The sequence below is a fragment of the Ornithorhynchus anatinus genome, chromosome 10 (genome assembly GCF_004115215.2).
Source record: "Ornithorhynchus anatinus isolate Pmale09 chromosome 10, mOrnAna1.pri.v4, whole genome shotgun sequence".
Taxonomy (NCBI): Eukaryota; Metazoa; Chordata; class Mammalia; order Monotremata; family Ornithorhynchidae; genus Ornithorhynchus; species Ornithorhynchus anatinus.
Window position 1 is genome coordinate 14,499,565 of NC_041737.1, and position 17,478 is coordinate 14,517,042.

At 40.8% G+C, this 17,478-nt stretch overlaps 1 protein-coding gene across 6 annotated transcripts in view; it reads right to left on the reverse strand.

Annotated features, from left to right (window-relative positions):
* NALCN (sodium leak channel, non-selective) overlaps window positions 1-17,478 on the reverse strand; it is a 209,976-nt gene that overhangs the window by 55,304 nt on the left and 137,194 nt on the right. For 4 of the 6 annotated variants that reach the window (XM_029073990.1, XM_029073988.1, XM_029073992.2 and 1 more), the window contains 4 exons: window positions 14,936-15,072; window positions 12,479-12,620; window positions 4,173-4,246; window positions 4,053-4,103 (listed from right to left, as the gene is read on the reverse strand). In XM_029073990.1, coding sequence (XP_028929823.1) covers window positions 4,053-4,103; window positions 4,173-4,246; window positions 12,479-12,620; window positions 14,936-15,072 — 404 coding nt within the window. The remainder of the gene's footprint in view (window positions 1-4,052; window positions 4,104-4,172; window positions 4,247-12,478; window positions 12,621-14,935; window positions 15,073-17,478) is intronic. The other 2 variants (XM_029073989.1, XM_001513615.4) reach the window with 2 other exon arrangements.

The window sequence follows — 17,478 nt, forward strand, 5'->3', positions numbered from 1 at the left end:
AGATGAATGAGAATGAGGTACAGTGAGTGGGATGGCATTAGAGGAGTGAAGTGGGCAGGTTGGGTTGCAGTAGGAGAGTAGCGAGGTGAGGTAGGAGGATTCATTCATTCATTCAATTGTATTTATTGAGCGCTTACTGTGTGCAGAGCACTGTACTAAGAGTTCGGCAAGTACAATTCAGCAATAGAGACCGTCCCTGCCCACCCTGGTACATAATAATAGTGCAAATAATGTGGCAATTATTCAGCACATAAGTGTAATTGTAAATTGTAATTGTTAAGCACTATGTGCCAAGGACTGTACTAAAGTTCTGGGGCAGATACAAAATCAATTTGAGGTTTTAGAAACCTGACTTGACACCCATTTTGTTCTAACGTGGTTCATTCCTTTCGGGATTCAACAAAAATCAGTAAGTCAATCAATAGCATTTTTTGGGCACCTTATCAGGGCAGGACAGTTTGCGTAAGTTGTTGATATGAGCTATATGAGTTGATATGAGTTGATATGGCATAGAGCGATGCCATATAGAGTTACCCATAAGGGAAAGGACTAAAACGAATCATCAGACAAAGGTGATTCACCTGTGCTGGGCAGCAGGGGCACGGGAAAGAGTTAAAGGCCGATGATCAAGGGATCAAAACGTTGATCAAAGAGACTCAAGTTTCTTTACTGCGCGGAAGGTGGCAATGGTAAACCACTTCCATATCTTTACCAAGAAAACTCTCTGGATGCACATATCAGAATGACTTTACAGCAGAAGATGGGAGGTTCTGGAAAGGATGTGTCCACAGAGTCGCTTTGGGTCAGAAACAACTCGATGGCATTCGAAGAAGAAGAATGGTGTAGACAACACCATATTAAGTACTTGGAAGATTACAGCAGGAGTGGAAGATGGGATCCTGCCTTCAAGGAGATTGCTATCAGGTGGAAGAGAGAGACAGCAAAATACATTATAGCTAGGAGGAAGCAAGGCAATGTTAATCATGTCCAAAATGCTGCACATCACTATTTCCTTCTCTCCGTGGTGTGCTGCACAGTGAATATGAGTACAGTTCGGTATAGTCACGTGTCTCAGTTATAACCTGGTGCAGCTTCCTCAATCTAATTAGCCGACACTATGTCTTGGTTAAGCCATAATGGTTTGCATAACTTTTTTGGTGTTCTATTCATTTCCCAAGCGAGATTGATCTTCTATTGATTTTTAAAAATCTCCAACAATTTCCAGTGCTCCTGAGTATCTAAGTTTTGGACTCTTCTCCTGGGTCTCTCCTAGCTCCGTCCCCCACCCCCAGGTTTTGATGTTACATCCGAATAAGAATCCAGGTCAAAGAGTGTAGAAGTATTTCTCTCTGCTTTGCCATCAAATTGCTCACCTTCACTTCATTCAGCTGGAGGTGCTTCTTTAAGGATGATTTAGACATAGTTCAAGAAATAGAAGTCAATATGTGGCTTTATGTGGCTTTATAGTGATGCAGAATTCAAAAGAGGGGCATTCCATTTATCCCAATTTGAAATCCCCCTCTTAAGTACAATACATGGTGATTCACTGCCCTATTAGTACTAAAATATTAATTTCTGATTATATGCACAGCTAAGTGCTGGGAAAGACTACAAAGGAGGGTATTAGAATCTACTAGATCATTCCACTGAGCCACTAGACCACATGTATCAGCGTATATATATATATATGAAGGGTTAAATTTGAACTGCTTCCTTTTATGCACGTGATATTTTTGCTGTGAACCATACTTTACTTTTAATATATGCAAGGGAATGTTTTCTTGTGAATGAGTATGGTAATTTTATGCATGAATGGATGAACATGATAATTCTGTAAACTGACAGATGGGAAGCCCTCAAAAAGACAAGGTCCTCTATAACTACCCTACCATGGTTTAAGCCTGTGGGGAAATAGAACAGTTTTCAGTTCCAGCTTTCTACTGATTAATTAGCATTCCCCAATTTTCCTTATATTGCTCCGGCACCAACTCCTTCCTACTTAGCCTACAAGAAATCATTTCTTCATGGGAACATGCAAAACCTTCTAATCTTGCTCTATAGTAGTTATTTTGAGATGCGGAAGATCTTGTGTCATTATAAGACATAAATAGCATATTTACTAAACATTCTGTCGCTATGGGTGATTATGGAAGGGAGAATGGAAGGTATAGAAGGAGAAACCACACTACGCTCCTAGGTTTCCTTTGCAGTTGGTCATAGTATAAAATGTTATGAACACAGGGCCTTAGCAACACTTCTCCAGCCTCACATAGACATTTCTGGCTCCTCTGAAACACCTACAGAGTGTAACACGTGGATTGCTATCACAGTAGTTAAGTTATATAGAAACAAAGATCTACAAGATCAAGCCCCCCCACATTATTAAAGCAAAGTATAAACCTTTCAGATTTTAAGGTAAATTCACATAATATATGTAATTATCAGAAAAATGCTTAGATTTGTGTGCAATTCATTCATTCGGTGCTATTTATTGGGCACCTAGAGTGTGCAGAGCCTGTACTAGACATTTGGGAAGTGTGACAGAATGTTTGTATTATCTCTTCTCGAAGGATAATTTTTAAAACAATATTTTTTCAATCTAGTTTGGGAAGATTTAGAGTCATATCTTCATATTATATTATTCATATTATATTATTCATATTATTGTAGCTATAAATATGATAGTACAATCTCGGTGTCATCCTTGACTCGTCTCTCTCGTTCACCCCACACATCCTATCCATTAGCGAGACCTGCCGGTTTCACCTTTACAATATCGCCAAGATCCACCCTTTCCTCTCCACCCAAACGGCTACCTTACCGCTACGGGCTCTCGTTATATCCCGGCTAGACTACTGTGTCAGCCTTCTCTCTGACCTCCCTTCCTTCTCTCTCGCCCCGCTCCAGTCTGTTCTTCACTCCACTGCCCGGCTCATCTTCCTGCAGAAACGATCTGGGCATGTCACTCCCCTTCTTAGACAACTTCAGTGGTTGCCTATCAACCTCCGCTCCAAACAAAAACTCCTCACTCTAGGCTTCGAGGCTCTTCATCACCTTGCCCCTTCCTACCTCTCCTCCCTTCTCTCTTTCTACCGCCCACCCCGCACTCTCTGTTCCTCCGCCGCCCACCTCCTCACTGTCCCTCGGTCTCTCCCATCCCGCCGTCGACCCCCGGGCCACGTCCTCCCGCGGTCCCGGAACGCCCTCCCTCCTCACCTCCGCCAAACTGATTCTCTTCCCCTCTTCAAAACCCTACTTAAAACTCACCTCCTCCAAGAGGCCTTCCCAGACTGAGCTCCCCTTCTCCCTCTACTCCCTCTACCACCCCCCTTCACCTCTCCGCAGCTAAACCCTCTTTTCCCCCTTTCCCTCTGCTCCTCCCCCTCTCCCTTCCCATCCCCTCAGCACTGTACTCGTCCGCTCAACTGTATATATTTCCATTACCCTATTTATTTTGTTAATGAATTGTACATCGCCTCGATTCTATTTAGTTGCCATTGTTTTTACGAGATGTTCTTCCCCTCGACTCTATTTATCGCCATCGTTCTCGTCTGTCCGTCTCCCCCGATTAGACCGTAAGCCCATCAAACGGCAGGGACTGTCTCTATCTGTTGCTGACTTGTTCATTCCAAGCGCTTAGTACAGTGCTCTGCACATAGTAAGCGCTCTATAAATACTATTGAATGAATGAATAGTACAATTTTGGTCCCCATTTTCTCTAGTAGTGCTTCCATGGTGTTTTTGAATAAACTGATTGTTGCCTTTTGTACTATTCTACCCTCAATGTTACAATTCATAATCCATATGAGAAACAATGAAATCATATGCAAACAAACAACACATTTTCAAACATTTAAATCTATATCAGATTCAATGACATGGAAACACGACATATGTAAATGATGAATTGCTCATTTTTGGTCTCTTGGTCTTACTCATTTATATTCCTTAAAAGAACGTGACTGTTTTCTTTGTTTACGTGTAAAAATACAAAAGTTTTTGTCTTCCAAAACAATTGGAAAAATATTCTGTGCTAATAGTTTGCTACGTACCTAGAAAATCGGTCGAGTACTTTCACATCCCTGCAGAATAAATACAACAGCCTTTTTTGCTTATTATTATAAATCCACTTGTAATGCAAAGTTCAGTAAGTGTCAGTTTATTGGTGTTACCTAAGAATTTTAGTGATGGCAGTCTCCTTTTCTAGAAGATTTCTTGCCCTGATGCTGAAAACAGATTTACGAAGCTGTAAAATGAAAAGAGTTTTGATTTTAGTATTTTCATGTCATGGAGAAATACACTGACAGACTATTAACGGACACGCTTTATAATAGAACATAAAAACCATTTCAAAGCAAATCTTAAAGAGTCTCATTTTCTGTTTTACTCTCTATTTTTGTTCTAGGAGGGTTCATGGAGTGGTTTGAAGATGGATGGGAAAATGTATGCCTCAGCTTTGTTCCCCTGGAAAGAAGACAGATGACAAAAGAATTTCTCAAACAAATCATTGCTCCCAACTACCACTGGCAAAGTTACCATCAATTAATACCATTATTAACAGTATTACCATTAATCAGCCCTATTCCTGACCCTAGGTGGAAGTCCAGGAAGATTCCAATTTCTCTTGAGTGTTGGAAAAGTCTAAATGAGTCACACAATCCCTGGAGACGTGGCAGGAAGAATGAAGAGAAGGGAGAGGAAGGGGTTTTGTAGTGGGGGGAGGTTAGGGGTTTTCTTTTGATTCATTTCTTTCACTTGTTTTGTATGTACACCGCTACTGAGAGGAGAGGGTCTCCATCAGATTGGAAATACTTCTATTCATGGAGAATGACGTCTTTCAATTGATAATCATCATTAATTAAACTGGACTCTGTCTTTCTTCTATTGGTCAGAGGTTGGCTTCATTGGCTAGAAGTCTGCCTCCCACGGATGGAGATGCCATACAGTCAGGTGAGAGGGATCGGTCAGAGACATGATGGGTCTGTTGCAATCTTTTATAAAAAGTAGAGTAAATTCAGCCATCTGCACCCAGATCAATCAATCAATAGGATTTACTGACCACTTGCAACACAAAACTTTTCCCCGAAGGAGCTTAAAGTCTAGCAGAAATTACAGCCACTAGATAGTGAAAGCAAGAGAATTTAAAGATGTGTAGATAAACGGAACCGGGTGAGGGACGTCAGTACTCCGGTGCTTAAGTGAGACAAAAGTGCTGATCTGGCAGAACTGGGGGAAATAAGCTGAGGAGATGAGAGATCGATCATGGAAGGCCTCTTGAAAGAATTATGATTTCAGAAAGGCTTTGAAGATGAGGAGAGCGGTGGGCTGCGAGTACGAAGAAAGAGGGAGTTCCAGGAAGGAAGGAGGATGTAAGAGATTGATGCGAGAGAAATGAGGGAGTGACACAGTGAGCAGTGGCATGAGAATGAAGGATGAAGGCTGCGTTGTAGATGGAGAGGAGCGAGGAGAGGTAGGAGGGAGAGAGACAATACAGTGCCTTAAAGACTATGGTCAGGAGGTTCTGCTTGATGCTGACATGAATGAGAAGCCACTGACAGTCTGAATTCAGCCAGGTGGCCGATACCAAAAGTTAAGTAGCTGCAATCGACAGCAGTTTTCTTCACGGGGCTGAAAATTCCTTCTATGAAATCGCTTTCTTAAAGTTATAAATTATTCAACATTTCTTAAGTTTATTTGCTATCACCTAGGTCAACTTATGTCTGTGTTTCTTTTAGCCTAGAAGTGTCTAACAAATGTGTAATGATGTTCAATGAATGACATCAACTGAGCACTTTCTGGGTAGAGCACTGTATTAAGCATTTGTGAGAAAAGGAGAGAGTCTCATGAGTGCTAAAACTCTGCCACTGGGTAATTTTGCGGATCAGTATATTTACAAGAAGTAGTAGGAGAAATATTAGAATGGGAGAGTTTGTGATTGTAACAACACCAGGGACTTTAAAAGTTAAGAATTGGAAAAGTCTTAAACAAGAAAAAATGATGTAAGAACTCAGGCTATAGTAATAATAATGATGGTACTTGTTAAGCGCTTACTATGTGACAAGCACTATTCTAAGCGCTGGGGTAGATACAAGGTAATCGGGTTCTCCCATGTTGGGCTCACAGTTTTAATCCCCATTTTACAGATGAGGTAAATGAGGCACCAAGAAGTGAAGTGACTTGCCCAAACTCACACAGCTGACAGGTGTTGAAGCCGGGAGTAGAACCCATGACCTCTGCTCCTAAGCCCGTGCTCTTTTCACTGAGCCACGCTGCTTCTCTGCACACTACTATCACTATTATCATTATTATTATGTCAAGCAGGTTAGACCCAGTGCTTCACTGGGGAAACATTAGAACGCTTTTCATTCAAGAGTATTTATTGAGCGCTTACTATGTGCAGAGCACTGTACTAAGCGCTTGGAATGTACAAGTCGGCAACAGATAGAGACAGTCCCTGCCCTTTGACGGGCTTACAGTCTCATCCATTCATAGGTCAATCCTACGAAGCCCATGAAGGATACCTCAAGTACAGTTCCTCAGAAGCAAGCAGTTCTGGCTATCCCCCAAGCTGCGAAGACTCGTTATTCTTTGCCTATTTTATTTCTGACCGTGAGAGCAGATGTGTTAATTCCTCTATTAGCTGAAATTTCTTGTCCCGCAAAGGGAAGGGTGGCCAGAATTCGGTACGGAGAAAGGGGGAAACCTTCTTCAGCCTGGCTTCTTTTGCTGACTCCAGAGTGAGGTGAGACTAGTGTCATCCAAACTCATGAATAGTATGCACTTTTTTCTAATGAATAATATTAGTAATGATGATTCTGGTATTTGTTAAGCACTTACTATGTTCTAAGCACTGGGGTAGATACAATATAACCATGTCAGTTACAGTACGGGTCCCACATGTGGTTCAGAATCTAAGTAGGAGGGAAAATAATCCCCATTTTACAAATGAAAAAACCAAGGCACAAGAAGAAGTGACTTGCCCAGGGTCACACAGGAGGTAAGTGATGAAGCTGGGATTAGGTCTTCTGAATCCTAGGCCCCAGCTATTTCCATTAAATCACTCAGGAAAAGGGACAAGCAATGAAATATGGGACAGTTCTGTGTATATGGAATGAATGAATGAAATTAATCATATTAACTATGTACGGGGCACTATACTAAGGGCTTGGGAGACTACGACAGAGCTAGATGGCATAATCCTTACACTCAAGGAATTTACAATCTAGCAGACGTCTAGCCACCGTTAAAAAAAAAAGAGTTCCGTCTACTTGGTCACAGCAACTACCCATGAAGTGATTCGAAATTCAAGGAGATTCAGTATCTGTGTATTATCAGGTTTTGGAATGCTGCAGTGACTCATTCTAAAATAAAATTATTAGCCCAATTCAAGTAAACATGCCATTTCCACAGCCATTCTTTTTCAAATCTCTGCTTTTTAAGTTAAAATTCCCTATGATTACAGACTCTTCCTCCGCTGATGATCTTAATTTACTGACAATAATTTCCTGATTTATTACTCCAGGTTTTCCAGCTTTACACTACGAGTTTGCAAGAGTACTTTAGAAACAAAGTTATCTGCCTACATCAGAATATATCATTTTTAGTGTTGAAAGATAGCGGGTCACCACCAGTCTTCATTGCCATCTTGTGCTTGTAAAAAGAAAGTCACGTACTCTGAACGGTCATATTCATACCACACTTTCAAAGAATAAGGTGTTATTTTTTGGGGGAAAATAAATTGAACGAAGCCATGTAGGACATTTAGATGGACTATTAATCTAAGAGACGGGAACTACTTAGGAAATGACGGGCAGGCCTACTTTAGCCTGGTTTGTGTCTTCTTCCGAATCTGCCTTTCTAATTTAAGCCTAGGTGAAGCATGGACAATTTCAATGATGGTAAATAGAATTGTTTTTGGTAAATTGTTTCTAGAGTCCACTGAGTAATATTTTGGCAGTCATTAAGTTCTGAATCATTGATTTATTTGGGGCTTACTGAATGCCAAACGCTATACTAAGCACTTGTAAGAGCATAATAAAAGCAAGGTACATGTTCCCTATCTGCAAGGAATTTATAATCCAGGGGAAGAGATAGAAGGAAAAAAAAATTACATTTTATAGCCAAAAAAGGCTAGAAGAAGTAATAATAATGAATAGTAGTAATTTAACAGTCAGTTTTATTTATTGAGAACTCACTTTGTGCAGAATACTGCAGTAGGTGCTTGGGAGAGTACAATATAATAGTAACCAGACACATTTGATAATAATAATAATAATAATAATAATAATAATAATGTTGGTATTTGTTAAGTGCTTACTATGTGCAGAGCACTGTTCTACGCACGGGGGTAGATACAGGGTAATCAGGTTGTCCCACGTGAGGCTCGCAGTCTCAATCCCCATTTTACAGATGAGGTAACCGAGGCACAGAGAAGTGAAATGACTTGCCCACAGTCACACAGCTGACAAGTGGCACAGTGGGGATTCAAACCCATGACCTCTGACTCCCAAGCCCGGGCTCTTTCCACTGAGCCAAGCTACATTTCCTGCCCACAAAGAGCTTTCAGTCCGGGGGACGTTTACAGTTTAGAGGATGAGTTCAAGTCTAACAATGGAGTAAAGGGGCAAAACCTTGATTGTAGTGGGTCAAGATGAGAGCCGGGGGATAGGAAGTGAATCGAGCGATCAATGACAGGTATTGCTGAACTGTACGTTCCAAGCGCTTAGTACAGTGCTCTGCACCTAGTAAGCGCTCAATAAATGCTATTGAATGAATTTATTGAATGCTTACTGTGTGCAGAGCACTGACTTAAACACTTGCGAGAGTTCAATACAGTTGGGAGACATAATCCCTGCTTTCAAGGAGCTTACGGTCTAAGCAGAGCTCCAGCAGGGAAATGGTAATAAAAGCAGACATGATTATTTCAAGTGGTTGTTAACTTTACTTCGATATTGTTTTATGTCCTTTTTTGTCTGGCCATCTTTGACCAGCAGCACACAAGTGCGATGACTTGGTTCTATTTGTTGCTATTGTTTTTGTCCGTCTGTCTCCCCCGATTAGACTGTAAGCCCGTCAATGGGCAGGGATTGTCTCTATCTGTTGCCGAACTGTCCATTCCGAGTGCTTAGTACAGTGCTCTGCACAGAGTAAGCGTGCAATAAATACTACTGAATGAATGAATGATAGCGGGTATAGTCTATGGTTCCTGAACAAAGACCCTCCGGGGAATACCCCAGCAGCTGACAGGGGTATTCGTTCAGTGGTATTTACTGAGTGCTGACTGTGTGCAAAGCACTGTACTAAGCGCTTGGGACAGTACAACAACAAACCGACCGAGTCCCTGCCCCTAACGAGCTCACAGTCTAGAGGACAGAGGTAGCTGTTCATTCCTACCAAGCGGGCGCAAGACAAAAACAATCATTTTCTGGAAGAAAACGAATATACATCCCACGACACCTACTCATTTTAAGAGCTCTGCCACTTGTCTGCTGTGTGACCTTGGGTAGGTCACTTCACTGGGCCTCAGTTACCTCATCTGTAAAATGGGGAATGAGACCGTGAGCCCCACACGGGACAGGGATTGTGTCCAACCCAATTTGCTTGTATCCAGCCCGGCGCTCAATAATAATAATAATAATAATAATAAGTGGGTATTTGTTAAGCGCTTACTATGTGCAGAGCACTGTTCTAAGCGCTCGGGTAGACAGTGGAATTAGGTTGTCCCACGTGGGGCTCACAGTCTTAATCCCCATTTTACAGATAGATAACTGAGGCACAGAGAAGTGAAGTGACTTGTCCACAGTCACACAGCTGACAGGTAGCAGAGCCAGGATTTGCTTAGTTCAATGCCTGACACATAGTAAGTGTTTAACAAATACTGCAATTATTATTATTGTTATTTTTATTAATAACAAAAACGTAAATTCTCCATTATCTTGGTTAGCATGAGCTGAACAGAAAGACATTTAGAAACTTCTTGGAAACCCATGTTCTGCCACAGCAGGAAAGACGTTGAGTTCTTACCCTTTTAAAAATTCTTTTTATTTAAAAATAAACACTACTCCACAGAATGTGCAATTCCGGTTCAAGATAAGAGGCCATACAACTTTTTGATATAGCCTTTGATTTTTTTAAATAGAAAAATGTTCTTGAACTATTAGGAAAGCTTAAATGGGATTCTTTAGAATATAAAATTCCCTCATCATCAAAACATACAAATGAAGAGCAGACACATTAGTCCGATTTGCTACTTAATGTTAACGTTACAGAGGGAGTGAAAAAGCCGACAAGGGTTTTGCCTATTTCTCTGGTCATCTGCTTGGATTCAGTGGAGGCAAAAAAGACCAACGGTTAAAGTGCCATCCAGAAAGGAGAAACAATTTTGGGCTGAAGCTTGGAGAAGTTGTGAGGAAAAGAAGCTGATGGAAAAATAACATCAGGAATGCAAATGACAAACCCCCCATAACACATTAAAGGAACACGGAATGAACACGGAATGATCGGTGTCTTGGGATCCTCACTGGCCTTTTCAGCCACAACTTTGCCAATTGGGGGATTTCACCACCAGCCACGGCATCTTCTCTGAATATGAGACACATCTCCATATATACACTCTTCCTTTCGACACCGGTGGGAGAGCAGCCGCTACTCACAGGATGCCATTTGACGTTTACAGGGGAAAATGCGAGTATTTCTTTTAAAGAGGCGATCCGAGAAAGGTAACAGAGATAGGCTATTTTTAAGAACGTGCGTCTGTGAATTGCAAGGTTGCCATGGGAATTACTTGTTATTGTTGAAAGCCAAAGTAATTGTGCTGTCAAAATCTTACCTAACGTAAGCGTCTTCCCCTTTTGTTTGCATATGTGAGACCTCCATTTGAAGTGAGAGCTATCCAGAAATGTTCCTTTATCTCTGATTGTACCCTTTGCGAGTTTTAAAAATGGACGCGAGACAGACCAGATTCACTTTTAGATGCAGACCAGGATGTGGACCATTTTGTTCACAAGGAAAATGATAAGGGGAAAAGTTCTATTTTTTGGCAGTTGCCAAGCTCAGTGTGCAAGTGTTACGTTAAGCTCGCCCAAAATATCCCTTTCTATTGTACTGTTCTTTGAAGAGCAGAGATGAAGCACCCTGCACTGACCAGAAGGTGAAATTTTCAAATAGAGGAAAACATTTTTATCTTGGATTTCACAGGTTAGCAGTCTAAAATTCATAGTCTAACATCCTACGGCTGATCGTATTGTGATCGTATCCTGTGTATCTTGATCGTATTGTGAAAAACACATTTTATTTTGGGATAATTTCAAAGTTTCAACCACTTTCCAAATATGAAAGGCCCAAGGGCCAGAATCACTTATTCCTCATTTCTGTTCATGTTTGAACCATATGTCCATTATTTCATTTCACTGTGTATTTGTCCCTAAGGAAAGAGACCACACTACAGATTTCAGTGGATATCCCTCAGTGGAACGAGCACGGGCTTAGGAGTCAGAGGTCACGGGTTCAAATCCCGGCTCTGCCACCTGTCAGCTGTGTGACTGTGGGCAAGTCACTTAACTTCTCTGTGCCTCAGTTCCCTCATCTGCAAAATGGGGATTAAGACTGTGAGCCTCGCGTGGGACAACCTGATGACCCTGTATCTACCCCAGCGCTTAGAACAGTGCTCTGCACATAGTAAGCGCTTAACAAATACCAACATTATTATCCCAACCACACTAGTATACAAGTGATTTGACAACACTGATGAGCACGGAAGTAGAGGACTGATGGGAGTGGAGGAAAAGGTGCATCTACTGTGCCTGAATTCAAAATCCTGGCCTACAGCTTTAAATCTCTTCATTTTTTTCTCTTATCGCAGAGCTTTATAATCACCAGATGGCCAGTACACGCTGTGATATCGCTGCGTGAATATCAGCCCAACCTCAGTGACCTATAAGTAGCAAATTGGACTAATGTGTCTGCTCCTCGTTTGTATGTTTTGATGGTGAGGGAATATTATATACTAAAGAATGACATTTAAGCTTTCCTAATAGTTCAAGAACAGTTTTCTATTTAAAAAATCAAGGGTTATACAGAAAAGTTGCGTGGCCTATTTTCTTACACCTGAATTGCACATTCTGTGGAGTAGTGTTTATTTTTAAATAAAAAGAATGTTAAAGAGGGTAAGAATTAAAAAAACATATTTGATGATTCATCTTTTCCCTCAATACTCCAATGCTGCAACTACTGTGAATTTTGTTCGAGGGCAGAAGGATAATCACAGAAACATAATTTATACTTGAATTTCTCACCCAAGTGGCAGGAAAGACAAGGCCTTTCATGACAAGTCATGTGACTGCGGCCTTTGAATACGTGCTGTCACGTGGTTTCTGTTGATCAGTCATATTCCACAGTGAATGATCGAGAAGAGATTTTGTTCTAGGAGAAAATATAGGCTGAAAAATCAATTTTTGTTACTGAAGGCGATGTTTCTTACCTTTTGATCAATGTATTTATTGTCTTCTATTGCAGATCGTTTAGAGTGATCACATGAGGAAGAAGAGGCTGACGGAAGTCTTCGTAACAGACAGCTCGTATCCTGTTGTTGACGATCAATGAATTGCTTCATGAAACTTTCCCTTTTCAAAAAAACAGACGTATCAAGATTTGCTAACGAAAGTAAGGTGATAAATGCTTACTTCTATATTTGCATGATTCCAAGGTAGATACCTAGGTAGAAAACAACAGTTAACGTGAAACGAAAAATCTGCCAACCAAAAAGCTTTTAGTTTATAGATATGATTATTAAAATACAATTTTATTAAGAGGTGGCTAGCTCACAAGCAATCCAAAACAGAAGCCTCTACTCTCTTTGATAAAGTCTCATTTTTATGTAAGTTTATTCTGTTGCTTATAACTATTTATGAATTTATAATATGGTTCACAAGTTGCCACCTAAGAAATGTTTACACAGTTCTAATGACAAACTTCATCTAATTTTAGAAGGTTAGCGAAAGTCCAAACATCATCTCCCTTAATAACCGATGTAAATCTAGTCTTCTTTAACACGCACCTAAATCAGGCAGGTTCCTACCCTCCAAGAAAAAATAATTATGACATTTACAAAGCGCTTTCAAGTGTTTGAGATGGGATACAGTCCCAGTTCCACATGGGACTCAAAATCTATTTTAAATGCACATTTTATAGCTTGAACTGAGGCTCAGAGAGGTTGAGCACTTTATAGAGAAGGAGTGTGATTTAGTGGAAAGAGCAAGGGCTTGGGAGTCAGAGGTCGTGGATTCTAATCCTGGCTCTGCTTCTTGTCAACCTTGTGATTCTGGGCAAATCACTTTATTTATTACCTTATTTATTTTATTACCCTATTTATTTTGTTAATGAGGTGTCCATTCCCCGATTCTATTTATTGTGATTAAGTTGTCTTGATTTTGCCCGTCTTCCCTGATTAGACTGTAAGGCAGGGATTGTCTCTATCTGTTGCCGAATTGTCCATTCCAAGCGCTTAGTACAGTGCCCTGCACATAGTAAGCGCTCAATAACTACTACTGAATGAATGAATTTAAATTCTCTGTGACTACCTCATCTGAAAAATCGGGATTAAGAATATGAGCCCCATATGGGACAACCTGATTACCTCGTGTCTAACCCAGGGCTTAGAACAGTGCTGGGCACAAAGGGCTTAACAAATATCATCATCATTATTATTATTACAGTGCTCTGCACAGAATAAGTGTTCAATCAATACGATTGAGTGAATGAATGAATTTGCCCTAGGTCACACAGTAGGCCAATGGAGAAGCTGGACTCAAAACCTGGATTTCCTGACTCAGTTCCATGTTCGTCTCACTAGGTTACCTAACGGCAGATCTAGGAAATATGCTAAGTATTAGAAATGACTTTATTTACATTGGTAAAATAATATACTTATCGTTCTCTTTCCCTTTCGATTATCCTCCCAATCTTCAGTAATCTCCACTGTGTGCATGCTTCCTAACTTTCTCTCTCTCTCTCTCTTCTTCTCTTCCCATCCCTCTCTCCACTTTTCCCTCGCTTCTCTGCCCTTTTCTTAACCTATCTCTGCGCCTCTGTGAGTTGGTTGGGAGACATATGAATTTCTCAGGTCTCATAAATACGCCAGTGAACGTGCAGACAACTACACCGGCATTTTGACATTTTGATTTTCAGTTTTTCAGTGACTACTAGACATGCTAATTTCTATTTGCCTGCTAAGTAAAGGGAATAAAATATTTTCAATTTTTTTTTTCATAAAGTGACAGCTCAACCCGATGCTCGGCACTTGAAGCTAATGCCTGCAAATCAGAAACCTTAGTGGCCATCAATTGGGCAATTTTGGAAGCAAGAACATCATAAAGAAGAGCTAAATCCACAGTGGGCCTTTTCAAATTCTGGAAAGAAAAATATGCCATGGCAACCAGAGAACTGGACAGCTTTTGTGTTGTAACCTGCAACTTTTTGTGGGTGTGCCATTTTGAAAAACAAATTTCACAGGAAAAGCTTAAACCACAAAGAGAACCAAAGATAGGCTGTACATTAAATAGGAGATAGCATTCCACTGCAAAAATACAACCAAAAAAATACCGCTTCTGGTATTTTGGTGGTAAAAAATCTCTGCCTAGCTCAAAGAGTGCAAACTGGCCCAAGGAGATGTTAGATTTAAACTGCAAACTAGTTAGCTGATTAAACGGTTTTGTGACGATCACTCCAGGTCAGTAGATAAATACTAGAATACCTTTAAAAGAGGGGAGAGAGAAGCAAAACGGCCCGTTTTAAAAATAAATATTCAATCATTGAAAAAAATACATGCCGTATTTCAATCGCAAGCTTTGGGGTTTTGGAGAAAAGGCAAAATCGAGTGGTAAAGAGGTCACGATAAGCAACTATGTAACACTTAGAAAGGAGTAAAAGATGTTAATACCTGATTTTTGGAACGGTGAAATCTGAAGGCAGTTTTGAAATTTTCACCATCTGAGGCCGGTTGGGAAATTTTTCAAAGATCCGTAAGCGCAAAGGGAGTTTCTCTTTAGTGTCTGCATTTGCTTCACTTTGCTTTAGCTGGAAAGGGAGAGTTCGTTAGGTGCCTGCTCCTTCACCATTTAGAACCGAGAGAACAAGAAGGGAAACCACATGAAGGAACAGAAGATGGCAGCAAAGGCCTGCTGAGGCTAATCTTCCCGTTTACCTGTCGTGGTGTGAAACCTGAGATGAAATGCTGAAAACAGATCAAGTTGAAAAATTAAGAAATGATTATTTTGGTATAAGAGGGATGACTGAAATTGTATAGACTATGACTAGAATTAGATGCCTCTCTAACCAGCTGAGCTTGCATATTCATGTTTTCTTCCTTCTCATTTATCAAAAAAATTAATCTTTTGTGTTTTTATTTAAATGTGTTTCCTTGGGGCAAACGCAATTTACAGAGAGCACAAAAGGAAAGGATGGGAAATTTCAAAAAAGCACGCTCGGCGGTAGTGTTCTGAAAAAGAGAAAACCTTCCGAAAGTGATGACAGTTAATAATCGGTACTTCGATTGCATTCATGTAACAAGAATCTCCATGAGAAAATATCACATCCCGAATTACTTGTGGCATCCTAGAGCCCGGGTTTGGGAGTCAGAGGTCGTGGGTTCTAATCTCCGCTCCGCCACTCGTCAGCTGTGTGACTTTGGGCGAGCCACTTAACTTCTCTGGGCCTCAGTTCCCTCATCTGTAAGATGGGGATTAAGACCGTGAGCCCCACGTGGGACAACCTGATGACCTTGCAGCTACCCCGGTGCTTAGGACAGTGCTTGGTACATAGTAACAAATACCAACATTACTATAATTATTATACTTGGCTCAGTGGAAAGAGCACAGGCTTGGAGTCAGAGGTCATGGGTTCAAATTCTGACTCTGCCACTTGTCAGCTGTGTGAATGTGGACAATTCACTTCACTTCTCTGGGCCTCAGTTACCTCATCTGTAAAATGGGGATTAAGACCGTGAGCCTCATGTGGGACAACCTGATGACTCTGTATCTACCCCAGTGCTTAGAACAGTGCTCTGCACATAGTAAGCACTTAACAAATACCAACATTATTATACTTCTGGCATGTTATAAACAATAAAGATTAACTGATTAATCTTTACAGCATCTTTGTGTGGGAGGTTAAGGTTGTACTACATATATCCTATTTACAGCTCAAATGAATAGAAGGCATGTGACTTTAGGTCTCCCAGCTCAGAGAAAGAAGCCAAAAATGTTCATTTTTGAGGGTTGGGCTATCAGTCATAAATTCATAATAACAGTAACAATAATCATAGTGTTTGTGGTATTTATTAAATGCTTACGTTCTGCCAAGCACTATGAAAAGTGCAATACAGTCATATCAGTCCACGTTCACGTCTCATATACGACTCACAGTTCAGGAAGAGGGGAGAACAATCATTCAATTCCTATTTTATAGATAAGGAAACTGAGGCACAGACAAGGGACTTGCTCAAGGTCACACAGCAGGCAGTTTGGAGAACTCGGAATAAAACCCAGATTTCCTGACTCCTAAATCTGTTCTTTCCACTAACCATGCTGATTCTCATGAAAATTATGATTCTCCCCCAAACTGACCCCCCCAAAGCCCATGAACTATAAATACAATACAGAAGCAGCATGGCCTAGTGGAAAGAGCATGGATCCGGGGAATCAGAGGAGCTGGATTCCAATCCTGGCTCTACTATGTGTCTGCTGTGTGACCTTGGGCAAGTTATTTCACTTCTCTGTGCCTCAGTGCCCTCATCTGCAGAATGGGGATTTAATACCTGTGCTGCTCCTACTTAGTCCTGTGGGACTTGATTATCTTGTAACTACCTGGTGCTTACAGTGTTTGAGACCCAGTAAAGTGCTATCAAATACCACAATTATTATTATTATAAGAAATCAGCTATGTCCAGCTGGCCTTCACTTTCAAAGATGACACCACTGACGGAGAGATCCTAGAGAAAGGAGTGAGGCAAGGAGTGAGTAAGGCTGAGAAGTTGGACATACATTTAATTTGCTCCATTCCACCATAACATGTATTTTCACTACATGTTTCTGGATAGAACGTGATAGCAGTGTTAAGGAAGTTTCTTCTGACACCACGAGCCTGTAAGGATACAGTGGGACATGGTGTTAGATGAAACAGATGGCAGAAGAAGCTGCTGAATGGTGAACTGAAACGTTGGCTATATAATCAAGGACGGCAGAACAAGTACGTTAAAAACACACCCAAGTATCATCTCCAAGAACATTTCATGTTTACCGCTGGGTCGGAAGTCCTTAATGCCCTAACAGTGCACAATGCAGAGAACTCTCATAAACACGAGTGAAGCTCACCTTGAAATCTGAATTCTACCTGGTGCCGAATTGTACATTCCAAGCACTTAGTATTCATTCATTCAATAGTATTTATCGAGCGCTTCCTATGTGCAGAGCACTGTACTAAGCG